Consider the following 20,223-nt stretch of genomic DNA (forward strand, 5'->3'; position numbering starts at 1 on the left):
AGTTAGGGTCCCAGCGACGTACATGTATGGGCATATCCAGAGAGTACTCGTTTTGACTGAGAAATTGAACATTGTGTGAAGAGGGAGAGATAGTGAGAGCAAAATTGAGAGACGTCCCAATATGGAAGGGCACTCATGTGTCCTTGCAGGACATTGTCACGTGAGTGTGAAGCTCCACTTCCTGACTCTGTGTTACAGGGCCGACAGAGCGTCCCAGCATGAGCTGGAGAACGACCTGAGTGACAAACAGATGGCTTACCAGATCGACAACAAATGCCACCACATGCACAACACGTCAGATGGTGTTGGCTACTTCCGCGGAGTGGAGAGGGTCAATGCAACGTAAGTCAGGCACATGCCACTGCCGTGATTTCGATGTCATTTAACTCTTTCTCCTTTCGAAAGCACACAGCTTACAGGTTAGAAGGGAAAGCATGGTAAGACATCTGAAGATGAGAAACACACCCAGCTTTGGACAAGTCTCCAGTAAGCAAGCACGTTCTGTGGTCAGGCCTTGATCATTGCATCCTGAATTCTTTTGTAAAGGAATATTTGTTGTTTATATTTTCTAACTATGAAAATAACCCTACCTGATGCAGAAGTCCTAGAAAAACACAGACAAGGCCGGGCACAGTGGCTCACACCTGTAATCCTTGCACTTTGGGAGGCTGAGGTGGGAGGATCCGTTGAGGTCAGGAGTTTGAGACCAGCCTGACCAATATGGTGAAACCCCGTCTCTACTAAAAATACAAAAATTAGCCAGTCGTGGTGGTGGGTGCCTGTAATCCCAGCTACTGAGGAGGCTGAGGCAGGAGAATCACTTGAACTTGGGAGGAGAGGTTGCAGTGAGCCGAGATCGTGCCACTGCTCTCCAGCCTGGGTGATAGAGTGAGACTCTGTCTCCAAAAAAGAAAAAAAAAAGAAAAACACAGACAAGCCACACGTTGCCATTGGATAGCATGCCCTGGATGCTGTGGGATACAGGCTGAAAACAGCTTGATACCTTTCCTACCACAGCTTGTTCAACTTACCCCATCAGTGGTTTCTTTGCCAGGCCCCTGGAAGCAATTTTGGTCAGGATCCATGGTCTCTTCCAGCCACTCCCTTAAAAAAGTTAACTTGATTGAGGTGAAATTCACATACCATACAATGCACGCAGTTGAAATATAGCCTGTCTGATTTTTCAGTAACATTGTTTGTAAAATAAATATTCTACTTTAACATGAATTTGCCTGGTATATGGATTACTTTTTTGAATGTACCATAATCAACCTTTTTGTTTTAAACTTTTGAGCATTTAGGTTGTTTCTCGTTTTTCAGGGATCAGCATAAATATGGCTGAAAGGAATATCCTCACACGTATATCCTTGGGTACATTGTTTCCTTATAATACATTTCTAGAAGTGGAATTTCTGGGTTTTCCACATTTGAATGAAAGGCTCTTGGTTTGTGTTGCCTCTTTACCCTCCAGGAAGGTTGTACTAATTCAACATTCTCATCTGCAGGATACGAGAGAAACTTTTCCTAAATATGCTCGCCAGCACTGCAAATGATCATTCTGTCTACTTTTGCTAATATTTCCTTAGTAGGCTGTTTTCATTAATGCTTCTTTGATTACCCCTGAGGTTGAGTATTTTGTCATATGCTTATTGATGTGATGTGTGACACATTTATAATGAACCTGCACATTCACATCATTCATTAATCCTTTTGCCCCTGAAACTGGCAGAAGAACTAGCTTATGCTTTAGATATATAGAAAACTGATTAGCAGTAAAATAAGGAATACTTAAGGAAAGCTTAAAATAAGCCTCATTCTGATATTTACATTTATATAATGAAGCTAGGATCAGCGACCTGGGGGTTTCTCTCTCACAGGATAAATAGTGGCCTAGCGATCCTGTAGGCTGATTCATCACTCTCACCGTTGTCTGCCTCTGCTTCTCTTTTTCAGTGTCTCAGTGCCCGAGTCCTGGGCCAAATTTACAGATGACAATATTTTCCACTCCCAGAGTGAATGTGCAACTTCCACTAAGCTTCTGAGATGACATTGAAAACCTCTTGGTTGTGACTGCCAATGAGGTGTGGAGTCAATTCAACAAAGTGAACTTGTCTTTCACCAATCGCATTGCTGAGACTGCAGATGCTAAGAATAAGATTCAGATGCACTTGGCAAAGGTAAATCAACCGCCAGTGGTACCCCTTAGCTGACCTGGACAGAGCGGTGTGCTCTGGGACCACAAATCTCTCATCACTCCCAGAGAGGCACCATAGGCATGTGACAACCTGGCCACACAGAACAAGAAAAATTTAAAACAGCACAAAGCATGCCATTTATTTCAGCCAGGTAGCCAGGTGTCAAAATGAAATTGGAATCCACTGGTATTTGGAACACAAAGAATGCACTATGTAATGAAAAGTTCTTAGTCTTTAATAGAAACAAAAATATTATTATTAAAGTTTAATGAATCACTGTATATAACTAGGAAGTGAATTTATTATTAGAACATATGGTAGAAATGTTTTCTGTTAAATTATTTCAGACCCCTTTTCTGGAATACACAACCAAATACAGGAAACCGTTAGGTAGTTCAAAGTGTTTCTGATATTGAAAAATTTTACGTGCTCTAAGCCTAACAGTTTTACAATGACTATAAAATGAAGGAGTCCAGCAGAATTCATATGTTTCAAGATAAACAAGGAGCTCTTCCTTTCCTTAATATCAGTCTTGGAGCTCTTACTGTTTCTGTGGATTATGCTGCATATAGTTTGTTGTGTCTTATTTTTTAAAATTGACAAAAAATAATTGTACATATTCGTGGGTGGACGGTGATGTTTTGATACATTTAATGTATGGTGATCAGGTCAGGGTAATGAGCGAGCATATCCATCCTCTCAAACACCGATCATTTCTTTGTGTTGGAAACATTCAATATCCTCCCTCTAGCTATTTGAAACTATATAATGTCTTGTTGTTACCTATAGTAAAAAATATGTAACGGTTCATGAATTTGCATGTCGTCCTTGCTCAGGGGCCATGCCGACCTTCTCTGTATCGTTCCAATTTTAGTATATGTGCTGCTGAAGCAAGCAATGCTGTTTCTCATTTTTAAGAGCCTTGCACCGTGAGCCATGTTGCCTATGATGGTTTTACCCAGTTGAGGGCATCACATTTTCTCAGGCTGCAGTGATTTGCCTTTCCTTCTCATGGTGCCTGCTTTAGGCAACAAATATTAGTTGAGCCAGACAGTGTGCTCCATGCTGTGAAGGGCAGAGAGAAGCATCAAATGTAGTTTTTGTTCTTAGGAAGTTTACATTACAGAGAAGAAATACTTGCATATGAAAAGCTCATAAACAATACAAACAGAATATTGCAAATCATGATTATCAAATAACAAATACAAAAGTGTTTTGGGGGTTTGGAGGGAGAAGTGAACATTCCAGGTGGGGCCACATCTTGAAGAAAGCCTTGGAGACAGCAAATCAGAGGGTGAGTTGAGGTCTGTAAAGAGTCTGGTGTGTGGCTGGTGTAGATGGTTTGTGCCCTGGAAGAGGAACGTGGAAAAGTAGGTTGAAGACAGGTTGTAGAAGACGCTGATGAGAAGGAGGTTAATGGGGTCAGACAATTGTAAGAAGACACTCTAAAGGCCTTTTAGAAGGCCGGTGTGACAGAGTTCCTTCTTCAACAAATTTTTGTTTACTGATATGTTAGTTTGCTAGGTCTGCCCTAACTCAAAGTACCACAGACTGTGTGGCTTACACAGTAGAAATTAATTTTCTCACTGGAGAGAGAGGAAATTAATTAACGGAGGCTGGAAGTCTGAGATCAAGGTGCCGGCAGGGTCGGTTTTCTCTGAGGCCTCTCTCCTCAGCTTGTAGATGGCCACCTTCTCCCTGTGTCTTCACATCATCTTCCCTCTGTGTGTGTCTGTGTCCAAATTTCCTCTGCTTATAAAGACACCAAAGTTGTATTGTATTAGGGCCACCCTAAAGACCTCATTTAACTTAATCACCCCCCACAGAGACACTATCTCCAAATATGATCACCTTCTAAGGCACTGGTGATTCGTACTTCAACACGAATTTTTGGGGAAGAGGCACTATTCAGCCCTAACAGGTACACCCAAGGTATTGTTCTAGGCACTCGGGGATGTACATACATCTCATTCTTAGAGACAAGACATGCACATAGAAAATGGGAAGTTGCATCAGAAAGGTGTAGAAAGAACTTGGAAACACAGATGAAATGTGAACACAGTTTACAAGAAAGAGCAGTTGTTTCCACTGGCAAGAGATCAAGATGGTTTCATGGAGCACATAGTATCTGAAGAAGGCCTTAGTGATAGAAACAGTGAAATGATTTTTAGCTTGGGAGAGAGGTCAAAGCTCAAGTGACAGACTGAAGAGTGCCTGGATGACACAAGTGCTAAATCTATGATTGCATGAGGTCTCTGTAGTGTAGAAAGGATATTGCAGAGACATCACCCAGGGACAAAGCCTTGCACTGGAAGGGAATGAGGAGTAGTTGGAAAGGAGGGAGTTGGAACAGCACTTGGCCAGAGAAAATAAGATGATGGTCTCAAGGAGAGGGAGGTGTTAGAGAGGCCTCGATGTTGGCTTTGAAACTGAAGTTTCATGACAGCCACTAGGGCTAGGGACAAAATCCAGGGGCCACTGGGAGACTGGGTGGGTGGGAAGTGAAGGGAGTGGGCACAGCCATGGTTGAACACATTTGGCAGAGGACTCAGTTGGGACTGGATGGGAGAGTGGTGGTAAAAACATAGGGTTTCAAGAAAAAAGATGATTCTTGGTTGTGTCTCCAGGCCATGGAAGGGAACCCAGGAAGAGGGACAGTAATGGGGAGGATGTGGAGCTATGGGAGTGCAGAGATCAAGATGCGAGGAGAAGGGAGGCTTTTCAGAGCATAGGACAGGGACTCTCTTTACAGAGAAAGAGGAGGGAGAACCAAAGGGGGATCCGTGTTTATGCAATTTGGGGTAGTGGCCTCTTTAAGAAAAAACGAATACAAAATCAGGAATACAAAACTGCCAGTACTCCTCTGTTGCAAGTGAGGTACCCTGAAACTTAAGCCTGATTTGCTGCAAGGGAAATCCTCTGTGAGGAGGAAAGCAACGCTCAAGTTGGTAGGAAGAGGAAGTGGGAAGAGACGCACGGACAGATGGATGTGAGGAGGGAGATCAGGGCCACTCAAAGCCTCAGTTTTATCAGAACACAGATGTGTGCTGGTCAGTAATTAACAACGGCCATTGGGGGCGGCTTGCAGGGAGCCCCTGATTTGTAGCATTTGCCAATTTCTCTGGTTGAAATACTCCCACCCTGGCTGATTTCCAGCTACCAGAATGAGGTCGCTGAGCCTAGGGTTGGGGAGAGAGGCGCTGCCCGCTCTCCGGAGCAGGTGCATGCCAGCTCCAGTGAGACACGTGGATTCCCTGGGGCAGGACTAGGAAGCATAGAGGGTCTAGGTGAAGCGACCTCCTCATCAGCGAGGTCGAGGCAGGTGCTGGACATGGAGTGGACAGGCAAGAAGTGGGAGGCGGGTTGTTGAAAGGACCACACCAAAGCTTCAGGCGGTTGCTTCTCTTTGTCACAGACCAAGCCGGTGGTTTTCCAGACTGAAAGCGCCATAGAATCCATCAAGAAGGCCATCAAGGACAAGACTGCCTTCCTGAAGGTGGCTCAGACCAGACTGGACGAGCGTACGCGGTGGCCGATCATTGAGTTGTGCGGAGACATGGCTCAGCTACGGTAAGGTGGGAGGGGATAGCTCGGGGCTCGCTCGGAGGGCCACCAGACCAACTGTTGTGCCGGGCTCTTTAGAAATCTGCTTTCTGGCCATACACATCGTGTAGGAGCCTTCTGTGAGAATGGTAGTAATGGGGAGATGTTGAATGCAGAAGAGTTTCAGTGTGGGATGATGAAACAGTCCTGCAGATGGATGGCGGTGACGGTTGCACCAACAGTGTGAATGTACTTAATGCCACTGATCTGTACACTTAAGATTGGTTAAAGTTTTATGTTATGTGTATTTTACCACAAATCCTTAAAAAAGGAAAGGACATCAACGCCACACACAAAAAAAGTGCTATTAAGCCTTTAACTCATTCAGGGAGGCCAGTGTGCTGTTCGGGTTCCTTCTCACGTCCTTGGAGTCTTCGGACTTTCCAGAACTCCTGTCTTATAAGCAGCAGTTTGTGACTTTCTGTGTATTTCTCAGCATGGGGAATGCAACAGAAAAGGGACTTTCAGTACCAATTCCACTGACTCCTATCTACTCATTTGCTGTCTTTGTGACTGAGGGTCTCATTTAAGTTTATTTCAATGTGTTTCATTCTCAGTAGAAATCAAAGCCAGCTGGTCTTCATCGAGCACAGCTCCTATATATACACAGCAGGAGGAATCTGACCCCACAGTTTATCTACTAAACACTACATGGATTTTATTATTATTTTCACTTTGAAGATTCATTTTGGGATGGACTTGTAAGGAACTGGCCAAGATTCCCTCCCCACCCCCGCCACAATCTGGCTTCATTTCCAATTTCCCAATACCTGTGAGTCTGCCTTTTCTTTCTGGGTTTCATCATTGCTATTCTTAGGTCCTAAAATGCTCCATGCAGAAGTAAATCAACTTGATAGCAACGGGAGGAGCCAAGTGGCAGTACGTGAACTCCAGAAGCCTTTCTGGTGCAGTGGGGAGATGCCACTCGCTCTGCTTCCACGATAAAATTCTCTTATCTTGAAGGATTGATCCTAAGGATAAAATAAAGAAATAAGTGGTGGTTTGAGACAGTGGATTTCCTGAAATGGAAGGAAGGGGGATCTTGTGAGGCCAACATTGATGATGATAATAATAGTAAAGATAATGATGGCGATAATCAATGCAATGATAATAATAGCTGCTACCATCTCTTAACCTGACTTGATGCTGGGCACTGCCCTAAGCACTTTATACTAGCTCATTCATTACCTTCATATTACAAGTGAGGAAACTGAGGCAGGAGTGGGTGAGTGGCTTGGCCCAGGCCACATTTAGTGGTGAGAGAGCTGCAGTTTGAGTCTTTGCCTGTCTCACCCCAGAGTTCTATTCCACCAAGCCATTTGCTTCTCTTTCTCCTGTCTTTTACATCATTTAATGCATTTACCATCCCCCTGTCAGGTACCTGATCTCATTTGAGAAGAGTTGGCAAAGTAAATGCTGCATGCTCCTCTCTCTCACACAGAGGATGAAACTGAAGGTCACAGAGGAGATCATTATGATGAAACACCTTACGTGTATAGCACACATGTTGTCTGTGTTGAGTGCCATGAAGCATGCTTTAGGTTGTACGCACATGATCTTCATTTCCAGGATGAGTTGTATTTCTCCTGGTGGAGCTGTTATCTAGGCCATAGCCACAGAAGAGATCACTCAGGCTGCATGTTTTTCAAAGTGGGTTCCATAGAACCCCTCTTCATGCACAGCTCATTATTTAGGATAAGCAGCTCTCCACTCCAGAGATTAGATGGGCCCCTAGACAGCCCGCTGGAGGCACCTCTCTGCTTTAGAAGAACCCAGCAGTGAGCGCACACCCACTTGGCCTATTAGAGTTAGATCACCAGTTTTGACTTTATGTAAACGTTATTAGGAGAAGCTGAGCTGATGTTTCATTCTCCAAAAATCTCTGCAGAGTCATCAAAAGTGGAGATGGGAACAAGTAAATTGTTTATACTGCCGTTAGACAAACACAGGGTTGCTTTTAAAATGGGTTTTGGGTAGTGGTCTAATAGGACTTTGGAATTATCAAACAATGAGGCATTCACAGCTTCTCCTGAGGAGCTGAATGATTTTTACTCTTTTTTTTTTTCCTTTTCCTGCTAAACAGAATTTGCTTCTTTCACTTCCTGCCGACTTCATGGTATGTCTATTTCCTCTGCTCCTTTACTGACTTTTGAACAAAACCTACTTTTGTTTCTGTCAAGTTTTCTGGTTAAAATATCCTTGCCAAAAAACTTTAGGATTATTATTGGGGGAGGGGATTACTTTCCTTTTTAAATGGATGGTTCTGAGAGCAGCCCTTCGGCGGTCTAGATTTAGAAAAAATAAAGATCATAAACTAAGCGGAGTGGGGACTGAGAAAAATTGCTGTTTTCATTTGAAGACTCACTTTTATTTAAAAATGTTCTAAACGAGTTATTTCAAAAGTGATTCTAAACATTCTTGGCATTTTTGGTGGCAGGCCAGACAGACCAGGCTCTGCTCTGCTTAAATAATCTTTATGTATACATATATGCACATATATATATATATAAACTGTGGTAGCTTTATTTGTATTTGAATGCAAGACATTTTGTGGTTCTGTAATTCCAAAAAAAAGAAGAAAGAAAGAGAAAGAGTGACTTCAGCAGAACAGCTCTCTGCAATCAGCCAAGAATAAGGAAACTGGGAGTGAAATAGGGCCTTGAAGATGATGAAAAATACATTTCTAATCAACGCTGAGAGAAGTGGAAGCGTGTTATTCCCTAGCTGTGTCCATGCAGCAGTGTGAAAACAAGTATTCTAACTGCCTACGTTCTATATCTCTTGATTTTTTTTTCTTTTTTAGCATTGATGTTTTGACATGTATATTTTCAAACATTCCCTCCCAGATAAAATTTCCACTAGACTCGTATTTGGCTGAAAGGAGTAAAGACACATATATCATCCTGCTCTGTTTCCTACGTTGGGGTTCAAGGTTCCTGTTGAAGCCAGGGAGGGTAGGAGGCAAGGGGCAGGCCCCTTGTGATTGTAAACAATCCACCATTAAAAATCCCAATACCAGCCATCTGCAGCAGCCTCGCCGAAGATCTGTTTCTTCGCTAGTGATATTTTATACCCTGGGATCTTTAAAAAGACTTTCTTTTTTAATTCAGTTTGACCTAAACAATAACAAGAAATTTGCTTTCTGATGAGTTCTCAGATTTTGTGTTTACCGTCCCCAGACAAAACCAAACTTTGGCACTTAAACTTTAATTCTTCCCCTCCCCATTGGAAAGCAGGAGACAGTAGAGCTTGTAAGATGAAAGGTGTTTCACAGCGTGGATATGTTCCCATGGCCTGTTGCTTCAATCAGCTCGCGTGGGGGCCTTTACCAGCGCCTTCCTCTTCTTAGGCCACCTAGAAGTGGCTTGGAAGTGAATGCTCCAGGCTCCGTCCTGCCTTTCCTTCCTTTTTATTGCCTTGGGTCTGGGTCTTGTTCTTAGTAGATTCCATGGATTCAGACCTTTGGGCAATTCCCTGCCTCCCAAGACGTCCTCCGTTTCACCTAGGGCATGAAAGTTGGTCTTCACCCAATAAGTAATTTTTGCACGCCTGTATTTTTGCAGGAGCGGCTGTAGACGCAGCCCTGGGCAAGGACAGCAGATGTTGCAAGCAGACAATCACAAGACCCTGAGTGCCATAAAAGGCTTGGTCCTCTTGGAAGTCACAGCACTGGGCAGCAGATGGTCTCCGGGTTAAGGGAGGGACTTCCGGAAGAAGTGTTAATTCACCTAGGATTTGAGGATGGGATAAATTAGCGGGATGAAGAATGGGTTAGGAGCATTCTGAGCTTAGGGGACGGCAAGAGTGAAGCCCTTGAGGTCCGAGAAATTGCAAGCATATTCCAGGATGTGTCTGCAGATGATGAGTTGGGTCTTCCTGGGTCTCTGCTTCTACTCTTCTGTCTCAAGGAGCTGAGAGGGGAATGGGGCCAGGAAATGGGACCCAGTTTCTTATTATGGCCACTGAATCTCTGTATTTCCTTCATAGCTTCCTGGATAAGCAGGTACAGCTTACAAACACATGTGGGCCCTGTGTCGATGGAAAGGGCAGCTTATAAAACCCTGGGCTCTATTTCCTAGTCTGTAAAACAAGGAAGCTGGGCTTGGTGACCTCTCTAAATTCGTTTTCCAGTTGTGAATTTCTGTAAAACTATAGAATTGCCTTGGCATCATGATTTTAAAATGGTCTGGATATTTTTCTATAATTATGAAATCCTTTTCTATCTCCTGGGACATCTACATTCCCATTGGTTCATTGTCACCATTCTCTTTATATTTCTTTATATTTTATTAATTTCATGCACCTCTCATTGGCTGATAAATATATCCTAAAGTAAAGAAAATGTGAGCTTTGCATCACTGGTTACAATGTGATGTACTCGGAGTTGCGTAAGCTACATGCTGACCTAGCCATGCTGATTCCTTTATGCTGCAGCCTTGTTAACGAGGTACACGAGGTTGACGACACCATCCAGACCCTGCAGCAGCGCCTGAGGGATGCAGAGGACACCCTGCAGTCGCTGGTCCACACCAAAGCCATCCTCGAGTGTGATCTGGCTGTCAAAGCCAATTCCCTGTACATTGACCAGGAAAAATGCATGAGCATGTGCAAGAGCTACCCAACACCCTCCGGCTAGTCGGCTTCTGCTGGGGACCCCACCGGGTGTGGTTTTGATAACCCTAAGTTAAGGCTGAGCCAGAGCACTGTCTCAGCATTTGAACCAAGTGCTAATATAGTCACTTATTAAAGGATTATGCTGATGGAAATGTACCAATCTCCTGTCTCAGAAAGCCTTTTGTTTGCATCCAAACCTTAATTTTCTACTATTTACTAGGCATCTGGGTTATGGGAAGGATATGAAGAAATATAATCAATCTAATAGAGAAGGTAAAAAGGATAACTGGTGTGATTCTTGTCATTCTGTATGTAATCCGAATGGGCCGGAAAGGAGGACTATATTCTCTCGGAGGCAGTCAGGAATCATGAAGTAGGTGGTTTCTGAGTTTTGCTGTAAAGGATCCACAGTGAGAAGGGGAAAGGCCACTGGGTATGAGGTAGTTGGGGTAATTTGATCAAAAACAAAGGTAGGGAAATACAGAGTGCATTTGGAACAATAGTAGGTAGGGCCAGCTTGGCTGTGATTCATAATGCATAATTCATAATGTGTTCTGCACGTCTCTTTTTATTACACTCTCATCTCTCCAATTCAAACTTTCATTACTTGAGCATTGCTTTCATAAAGCCATTTCCATGCTCAGAGATACTCCTCAGTTCCCTTAGCCCCTGAACCTGGAGTTGAACACCCGCTGCCCCACTTCTCCAGGCACCTCGCCCACTGTATTTCTTCATCTGTGACACTTTTGTCCTATGTACTGACCATATATTCTTTGTATGTTACTTACCTTTACATTTTGTTTATGGTTTTTTAAAGTACAGAAGTAAAAATGTGTCAATGTTTTCTGTATGATTTATGCCTTTGGAATTATGCTCAGAAAGCACTTCTGTATCCCAAGATAATTTATTTATAATTTATTCTAATTATTTTGTATGTTTAAAAGTGGCATTTAATCACCTGGAATGTATGTTTAGATGGTGTAGAAAGCATGCTAGTTTTGAATCCTTTTGGTCTGGGAGCTCTGAAATGGGAAGATGAACCAGGAGGGGAGCAAGGTTTTCTTTCTTTTCTCTCTTATTTCTCACGCCTGTGTGTCTCTCTCTCTTATTAGCATTTCTCTCTGTATCCTTGTGTTCTCCTTGCTCTGCCTTAACCACTGTCCATTAACCCCAACTCCATTTCCTTCTCTCTCTCTCTCTGTTTCTTAAAAGTGTTTTAAGACCTTGGTTAGTCAATTTCACAAGTCATCTCAGAATGCCAGAAGAGTGGACGTTCAAATGAGAAGCTTGTATTGGGGTTGTGTTGTGGTCTCAGTATATCATTTTAGAAATCAAGTTGTAGGTTTAGTTGTTCTGTTTTTGCCTCTAATGGAAACAAAGTTATATAAATTCCACTAAAATTTTTAGCAATGAGAGTAACCAAATGTTGGTAGTTATGACTTTTAGACAATAGTGGGAATAAACATAAATTCAGCATATCTCTTATTTGTTATGTGTTTGGGGTAAAACCTTTCTGACTTCTTTCATGAGCTGTAGTTTTTTTTAGGAATATATGCTTATGTAGTCCTTTTACTGAGGCATATATATTCCTGGCATTACAAGACTGTGATGGGAAGGAAATGTAATTCAGACATAGAAAGTTTTTTTGTTATTTTGGTAAACCGTGGGCAAGGCTAAATTCCACGAATAAACATTTGGTTTCTCATCGAAAATGTTGCAGCTACTCCAGGAGGGTAAATATTCTAATGCTGAAGTCCAAGAGCTCCAAGGCTCAGAAATGTAGTCTTGTTTAAGAATCTTAGCACTACAAATACTGGCACATGATCTGGCTTTATTTATTTAAGCCCAAACTATCTTTAATATCATGTGGCTTTAAGAAGGGCTGCTGGGATGTCAAAGGCTTCCACTTACCCAAGCGTCATTCAGATTTAGAAATGTGTGTAATTGCCCTAAATAACCGAGTCACCTATAATTTTAGTAATTTCCATTTATGTCTCCGGAGAGTGTTGTCATAAACACCTCACCTGGCACTTTTGAGTCCTGAGTTCATGCTGTGAATAGCTGAAGTGTGGGGTCTGATTTTAGGTTATAATTTTGTTTTGCACCAAAAACACGGGCAGATTCCTTCCCTTTGTATGCAGGGCTAACCCAAAGCACAAAGGAGGAGGTGAAGCTGCTGCTCATCATCAACAGAATAGTGACAACAAAATAAAGAAACTTTTTTAAAAAAGAAATTATTTGCAAAGAAAATAAAACTGTGCTAAATGAATTAAGGTAGACTTTATTGTAGAGAATGCATACATTTGACAAAAGTTGATTTTAAAATACATCAATTTTTTTCTACAATGTTCAACAGAAAATGTTTTCCCACTGGGCAAGTGAGTCAGGAAGGCATATACCAGGAAATTAAATTTAGAATATCTCTGAGTAAAGTATTTAGAGGGGAAGTAGATTATGTGTCCCAGAGATCTTGTGTTGTGAAAAAATATAAGCAAAACTCCACATCCCTGGAGATAGATCATGCGTAGGACCTTACCTTTTTGATTCTCAGAAAATGAGGTATAATCTGAAAAGGTGAAAACTTGGAATCTCCAGAGAACCAGATTTTTTTCTCTGTGCAATCAGACAATGTTCCTCTCAATACCCCTAACTACATTTTCCCACTTTGTGCAAGAGCTACCTCAATCATTTAATTGATCTTCCTTCCCTTTTAACTTTCTATCTATTTCCATGGCACCAATAGAGGTTTGGAGGCCATTCTCTCTTTCTGCTGCTGGAATATATACAAAACTCTCATTAAGCAACAGAGAAGCACTTTCACTTTATCACTCAGGATTGCGATAACTGGCCTGCTTCAGGAAGCCACTGTAAACACCAGAAAAGGTGGGTGGCACATGAGCACTTGCTCTGACTCCATGGCCCTGTTTGCCTGTAGAATCAATGAATGTCAAGTTTTGATGAGTCGCACAGTCCCTTCTCCTGCCCTAGGAAGGACCCTGGAAGAAGAAAGAGAGGGAAAGGCTGCATACGTTCTCTTCACCATTCCTCTAGATGGGAGAGAGAGCAAAATCTACTCTTCTATGGGCCAAAATATGAAAAGATAAAGAAAAATATTTCTTCTGGTAGACACTAGTGTTAGTGACTCAGAAGACAGTGGCAGCAGTGAACAACTTGGATGTGGTGCTGGGCTTACATCCAAGGGGCAGCAACTCCACAGTCAACAAAAACTGGATAAGTTGGACGACATGGAAATTAGCAATTCTTGTGCATTAAGGGGAATGACAGACTGAAAAGCAACCCATGGAGTGGGAGAAAATATCTACAAGTCATATCTCTGATCAGAGGTTAATATCAAGAATCTATACAGAACTCCTACAACTCAACAACAACAAAAAAAAGCAGAAACAACCCAATTAAAAAAGATCCAGGAAAGTTGTGGAGGACATGGCTGGGAAGGAATACTGGGGCATATGGTGGAGTAATTCAAACTTCAATGACCAGTCCATGAGAGGGCATTAAAGGATGGAGCTGTGCTTTGGGAAGACACTTTGAGCTGTTCTGTGTGGGGTCTATGGAAAAAGGGAGGGCTCAGGGCAGCAGGAGAGTTAGCTATGGGTGGGATATGGTTTGGCTGAAATTGAGTTTGGCTAAGAGATAGACTGCAGAGAAATAGAATTCTTATGAATAAAGAGGAAACCAGAAACTCCAAGCTGCCCTGGAAGGATGATCTATTTTTGGGGAGGGGAAGCCAGACTTTCTTTGAAATTTTCATTCCTTTGGAGATCCTCTATTAATTGCTAAGGTCCCACCACACTTTCTGTGTAGTAGAGTGTTGAGTTGAATTGTGTCCCACAGAATTCATATGTTGAAGTCCTAACCCTCAGTACCTTGGAATGTGACTGTATTTGGAGATAGGACTTTTAAAGAGGCAATTAAGGGAAAATGAGGTCATATGGGTGGGACCTAATCCAGTATGATGATTGTCCTTATAAGACCAGGAGCTAGGACAGACACATGCAGCAGGAAGGCCATGTGAAGACACAGGGAAGAGACGACCATCTGCAGGCCAGGGAGAGAGGCCCAGTGGAAACCAGCCCTGCTGACACCTTGATCTTGAACTCTAGCCTCCGGAATTGTGAGAAAACAAATTTCTGTTGTTTGTGCCACCCAATTTGTGGCACTTCGTTATGTCAGCCCTAGCAAACTCATACAGAGTGTATAAAAAAATGACCCTTCTTTTGATGTCTTATGGCATGGTTGTGGGAAGACATTTAAAATAGGCTTTTGGCCGGGCGCAGTGGCTCATGCCTGTAATCCCAGCACTTTGGGAGGCCGAGGTGGGCGGATCACCTGAGGTTGGGAGTTCGAGACCAGCCTGACTAACATGGAGAAACCTCATCTCTACTAAAAATACAAAATTAGCCGGGCGTGGTGGTGCGTGCCTGTAATCCCAGCTTCTCGGGGGACTGAGGCAGGAGAATCACTTGAACCCGGGAGGCGGAGGTTGTGGTGAGCCGAGACCATGCCATTGCACTCCAGCCTGGGCAACAAGAGCAAAACTCCGTCTCAAAAAAAAAAAAAAAAAAAAAAAAAAAGGCTTTTGGGTCAGGCACAGTGGCTCATGCCTATTATCTCAGCACTTTGGGAGGCCAAGGTGGCTTGAGCCTAGGAGTTTGAGACCAGCTTGGGAAACATAGCGAGATTCTGTCTCTACCAAAAATTTAAAAATTAGCCTGAAGTGTTGGTACGCCCCTGTAGTCCCGGCTGTTTGGGAGGCTGAGGCAGAAGGATCATTTGAGCCCAAGAGTTTGAGGTGCAGTGAGCTATGATCACACCACTGCACTTCAGCCTGGGTGGCAGAGAGAGACCCTGTCTCTAAAAAATAAAATAAAATAAAATAAATAAAAATAAAAATAAAATAAAATAGGCTTTTGTAAAAGTTGAGAGACAGCAACAGGGAACCAAACTCACAAACTAAGATAAAACTAACAACCCATCTCAGGCATAAAGGGTCTGTCCAGGGATGGAAGCCTTTGGGTCCTCCTACTCCTCTATGCCTACAAGGGGGAAGCCCTACAATATGGCCATGGGTATTTTGCCATGGAATCTTATGCTCACATGTGCTGAGACCAGAGCTGGCATGCACAACCACAAGTGGCCTGTGCCTGGAATTTGTGACCGAGAAAGGAGCCATAGAACCCAGGTGTCACAGCCACAGAATTCTCCAGAAACCAGTCTGGACTTCCAGGGACTTCAAATGGCCATAGTGTCCCCATATGCATGCTGGGAGGGCTGCGCTGTGCAGAAGTGTCTGTAAACATTTGGATGAGAACTGTGTGTTTTGATGTCCCTGTGCTCCGGTCCCCGCGTGCAGCCAAACAGGCAGGTGCCATCTCATCATCTGCACGTAGAGGGTAGCGATGGTGAGAAAGATTATAGGAATGCTCTCTGGCAAAGACTAATCCTCCCAGATGCTCCAGGAAAATAGTTTTGGACGCAGGAATTGCCAGGTCTGGATAAACATAGTTCAGTCCCTCAGATGTTTTGAATACGACTAAATGTTCGGCTGCACGGCCCTTCATCCGAGGCCTTCAAATAGTTCACGTTAAATCCTGATCCTGTCCCAGACAGTGGCCAGTGAAGAGTTATCAGATCCACTGCTCTAGTAACCAAACACCTTGGAGGGTTTATCCTTCAGAGATAAAAGCGAACCAGTGAGAAAGTTAAAGTTTCACACTGAGCTGCTGGAACCACACTGCTTACACAGGAGGGTCCAATTCTAGTCTTCTTTGCTAATAAAGTTTCTTTATACTGGGATCCTCATTTTCCTGATGTTTAAAACAGAAAAAAAGTCACGCCTTAGTATCTGCAGGGATTGATTCTAGGACCCCCTGTGTATACCAAAATCCGAAGATGCTCAAGTCCCTTATATAAAAGGGTATAGTATTCACACACAACCTATATACATCCTCCAGTACACTTTAAATCACCTTTAGATGACTTGTAATACCCAGTGAAATGTAAATGCTATGTAAATAGTTGTTATCCTATATTTTTATTTGTATTACTTATTGCTGTATTGGTTTATTTTATTTTATTTTTTTCCTGAACATTTTAATCTCTAGTTGGTTGAATCTGTGGATGTGGAACCCATTGATATGGTGGAGGGCCAAGTGTGATAATAGAAATGTGCCTTGGTGGGCGGCGCAGGAGGCCGGGTCGGGGCGCGGAGGGACAGACGGATACATGGGCTCGGAGGGACAGACGGATGCAAGAGCGGGTGGCCGGGTGCCGTGGAGCGCGGCCCTGGCCAGGGCCCGGGGGCGCGGGGTGGTGAGTGCCGGGCAGGGGCGGGGGCGGGCGCGGCCGCGAGGGGTGGCCTCGGTCCGGGCCGCAGCCGTTTGGGGACCCGGGCCGGGCCTCGAGGGCCTGGCAGGCCGGTTGGACGTCCCCGAGACCCCTGCAGTCCCAGGGCTGCCGCGGGTCCTGCCCGAGGAGCCCAGAGCAAGGGCGCGGACCGCGGGTGAACGTCTGTGATTGGGAAAGCCCTGTCCCCATCCATTCAGCCCTCCGGCGTGGGTTGCGCTCCCACCCTCCTGCGGACGCGGCCCCTGCCTTCGGGGAGCGCCCGTCCGAGCCGCGGATTCCGCTCTTTTGCCCCGAAACTGCCCCCAGCCCGACAAACTCTTCGTCCTCTGGCCCCCCATGGCAGCTCCCAGGGGCCCTCCCGAGCCCTGCTTCCCAAGCAGCTCCCAGTCGCTGTTTCCCTTGTCAGGCTTCTTCCTGCCGCCCTGACTCCTGCGCAGGCTTCCCGATCTCCGCTTGCGTCCTTTTTGCGGGATGCAGCCCTTCTCCTATGTTGTCCATCGCTTGCTCGGGACTACTTCGTGGCCCCGCCATTTCTCCCAGGATGAAGTGCAAACTCTCGGGGGCGCGACCTCACCCGTCCCAGGCTCTCTCTTGGGACTCTTCTGCTCACTTCTTCCTCCCAGGGTCTGCTCTAGCCAGGAGCCTGCTCTGTCACCTTTGGGCTTTTGCCCCTGCTTGTCCCTCTGTCCCATCCCCTGTCCCCTGGCCCGTTTGTCTGCCCTCTGATATGGCCGCGCCTCCCCCGAGGCGGGTTTCCCACCCTGACTGGTTGAGGGAGGTGCAGTCACCGTCTCCCATATGTAGGTCATCTTCCAGTATTTTGGCTTCTCGGTTGCTTGCTGGCCCTCAGAACACCTCTAGCTTGCAGAGGGGTGCCCAGTTAAGTGCGTGGGAACGGAATTGGTGAGATTCAGTGTGTCAAGGGTGTGTGCTCAGTGAGTGAGGCGTCTGGGTTTGCACTCCCCAGTCCGTGCCCATTAGTGACACTAAGGAGGTTCCAGGTACCTGTGGCTGGGACTAGACTTTCCCTTCCCTGTCAAAGCTGGCGGAGCTTGGGGATTCTTTTCCTCCTGTGCTTCCTCCTTAATTCTTTGCTGCCTACCACCTGCCCATTCCTTTAGTGAGTGGCAGGTCATGGTCCTGCTCTCATGGAGTTTCTGGTTTGGAGGTGGGGGCAGATCTGGCCGAACGTGTGAAAAATACAAGCTGTGGAAAGAGCATGTAAGGGGTCCTGTCCCAGCTTCGAGGACTCTGAGAGCATTGGCAGTGAGGTGCAAAGGGCGGTTGGGATGGGCAAGGTTGTCTAGTGAGGTTGGGGAAGGGAGTTCCCGGCAGAGGAGCAGAGGCAGGAAGGGGCAATGTGGCTTGTCTTGGGGGAACCAGGGGTGGCAGGGTGTGAGATGGGTGAGTCTGGAGAAGTCGGTCTGAGCCGGAATTCGGACCTGGCAGGCTGTGGGGAGGGCTTTGATCTCTATCCAGGGAATAATGGGAGGCCCCCCAGGACACCCCAAGAGGGAAGTGGCTCCATTGCATTTGTGTCGTGAAAGATTGTTTGGCTGCTGGGGGAGAATGTCCTGGAGCAGGTGATCTGCAAGGAGGGAGGCTGTTGCTGTGACTCTGGTGAAAGGTGATGGAGGCAGGGACCCGGCGGTGGCTGATGGGAGACAGGCAGAGCCACCGGGCTGGTGATGGACTGGCTCAGATCCAGTGGGTGGAAGGAGGTGTCAAGGATAACATCTTTGTTTCTGGCATAGTTAGTGGGGCCCTGGCCATCTCGGTGTGCCCTTTCGTCTCCGGGGTCTCCAGGGGCCTGCTACTGCCCACTGGGCTCTCAGGACCCAGCTGCAGGATGCCACCTAAACTACAGGGCCCCAGCACTAGCGGGGCAGCACCGGTAGGGCCTGGACCTCTTTGAGAATATGTTGAAAAGCTGACATCAACCTCGACGCTGTGGATGTTGGGCCTGATCATTCTTTGGGGTGGGTCTGTCCTGGGCACTGCAGGGTGCTAAGCAGCCTCCACCCAGTCCCCAGTGGTGACACCCAAAACTGTCTCCAGACATTGACAGGTGTCCCCAGGGGGAGACTCGCCTCCATCTGAGAAGCAGAACCAGCCTGACAGTCTACCTCCCCCCTGAAAAGTGCTTGCATGTGCGATTTGCCTCCCGCCTGGGAGTCTGGGGGCACTGGGATGCCATCCTTGCCCCACCCTGGCTTTCAGAGTTCTCTCCTCTCCTCCTCGTGTGCCCATGAGTCCGGCTCACAGGAATATGGGTCTCACATCAGGTCCCGAGGGAGCAGGTGTGTTTCTGGGCCTAGGGCTGCTCCTTGGTGGTGAGGGTGTCCCCACGAGCCGTGTCTGTGGCGCCTGCAGCTGCCTGCATGTCCATCTGTGTCCACATCTGCCTTTGAGCCTCATCTTCCTGGCCCCACGGTTTTCTCATGCTGTGACCCAAAAGCCGAGCATTCCAGGGTGTTCTGCTGCTGAAACTGAGTTGTGAGCGTGTCTCCCTCCTCGCTCCAGTCTGAAGGAGAAGCATGGTCGGTAGATAGACATCTCAGACCTTTGCGTTTTCTTCACATCTGTCTGTTGGCAGCTCCTTACACTATCGTGGTTGCTTTAGCAACTTAGCTGTTGTTGACTTAATGTGTTTCATGACTTTCTGCAGCAAGGAAGAAGGTCCGAGTTTCCACTCTAAATCAGGCATCTTCGCTCCCCTCCCCCCTCACTTGACTTCCTGTGGGGTATGTGGTGTCTGCGCTTAAGATGAGAACGCTGAGGCCTCAGGAGGGCAAGTGACTTGCCCAAGGTCAAGGAACCCTAAGTCAGGAGTGGAGAAGATCCCCCTGACCCCAGCCCACCTCCCCTGCCCCTCAGCAGGCCTGGCCCCAGCACAGAGAAGAGCCATTGTCGCTGCTCTTGGGGCCCTAGGAGCCTGGGATGTATCCTGCCTTTGTTTCTAGAGCCTTTGTTTGTTATTATTTCCTCCCTCTCCAGACATTGCAGGCCGGTGGGGCGCGCCTGTGCGCGCTCACGTAGTGGGGCCTGTTCGGGTCCCTCATGGGTCCCTTCAGTCCCAGCTCTGTCCTTGCCTCAGCGGCCCGTCACCCGTAGGGTGGCAGAGATGGGCCGGGGGAGGGAGTGGGCAGCAGTGCGGACCGAGTCCTGGCGCATGGGGTTTCCCTGGTGCTGGAGCAGGGCGTTGGGGGTGGGGGGGCTGGGGTCATATCCCCTGCATGCCCTGCACCCCATGGCTGTGCTCACGTAGCAGGAGGTGGTGATCGCCAGCTCAGGAAAGGTGGGGGTTCCTTCCTCCTGTGGAGAGGGGGCTGAATTGGGGTCCCCTGAGCTGTAGGGTGCAGTGCCTGACAGGCCTTGGGGAGGGCCGAGGGGATGGGGACCGACAGGCCCCGGGCCCATGCCACTCCCTGGCACGGGTGGA

At 46.2% G+C, this 20,223-nt stretch overlaps 1 protein-coding gene and 1 non-coding gene across 2 annotated transcripts in view; one reads left to right on the forward strand and one right to left on the reverse strand.

Annotated features, from left to right (window-relative positions):
• The window catches only part of LOC129469669 (tektin-3-like), a 34,906-nt gene extending 24,334 nt beyond the window's left edge, over positions 1 to 10,572 (forward strand). The window contains 6 exon segments of the mRNA XM_063629363.1: positions 199 to 342; positions 1,954 to 2,041; positions 2,043 to 2,177; positions 5,611 to 5,765; positions 10,233 to 10,417; positions 10,420 to 10,572. Coding sequence (XP_063485433.1) covers positions 199 to 342; positions 1,954 to 2,041; positions 2,043 to 2,177; positions 5,611 to 5,765; positions 10,233 to 10,417; positions 10,420 to 10,472 — 760 coding nt within the window. The 3' untranslated portion in view covers positions 10,473 to 10,572.
• On the reverse strand, positions 2,987 to 3,089 carry LOC129470791 (U6 spliceosomal RNA). The gene has a single exon (XR_008653321.1). It is a non-coding gene; the product is annotated as a U6 spliceosomal RNA (small nuclear RNA).
• Positions 10,573 to 20,223: the final 9,651 nt, after the last annotated feature.

The sequence above is a fragment of the Symphalangus syndactylus genome, chromosome 20 (genome assembly GCF_028878055.3).
Source record: "Symphalangus syndactylus isolate Jambi chromosome 20, NHGRI_mSymSyn1-v2.1_pri, whole genome shotgun sequence".
NCBI classification, from domain to species: Eukaryota; Metazoa; Chordata; class Mammalia; order Primates; family Hylobatidae; genus Symphalangus; species Symphalangus syndactylus.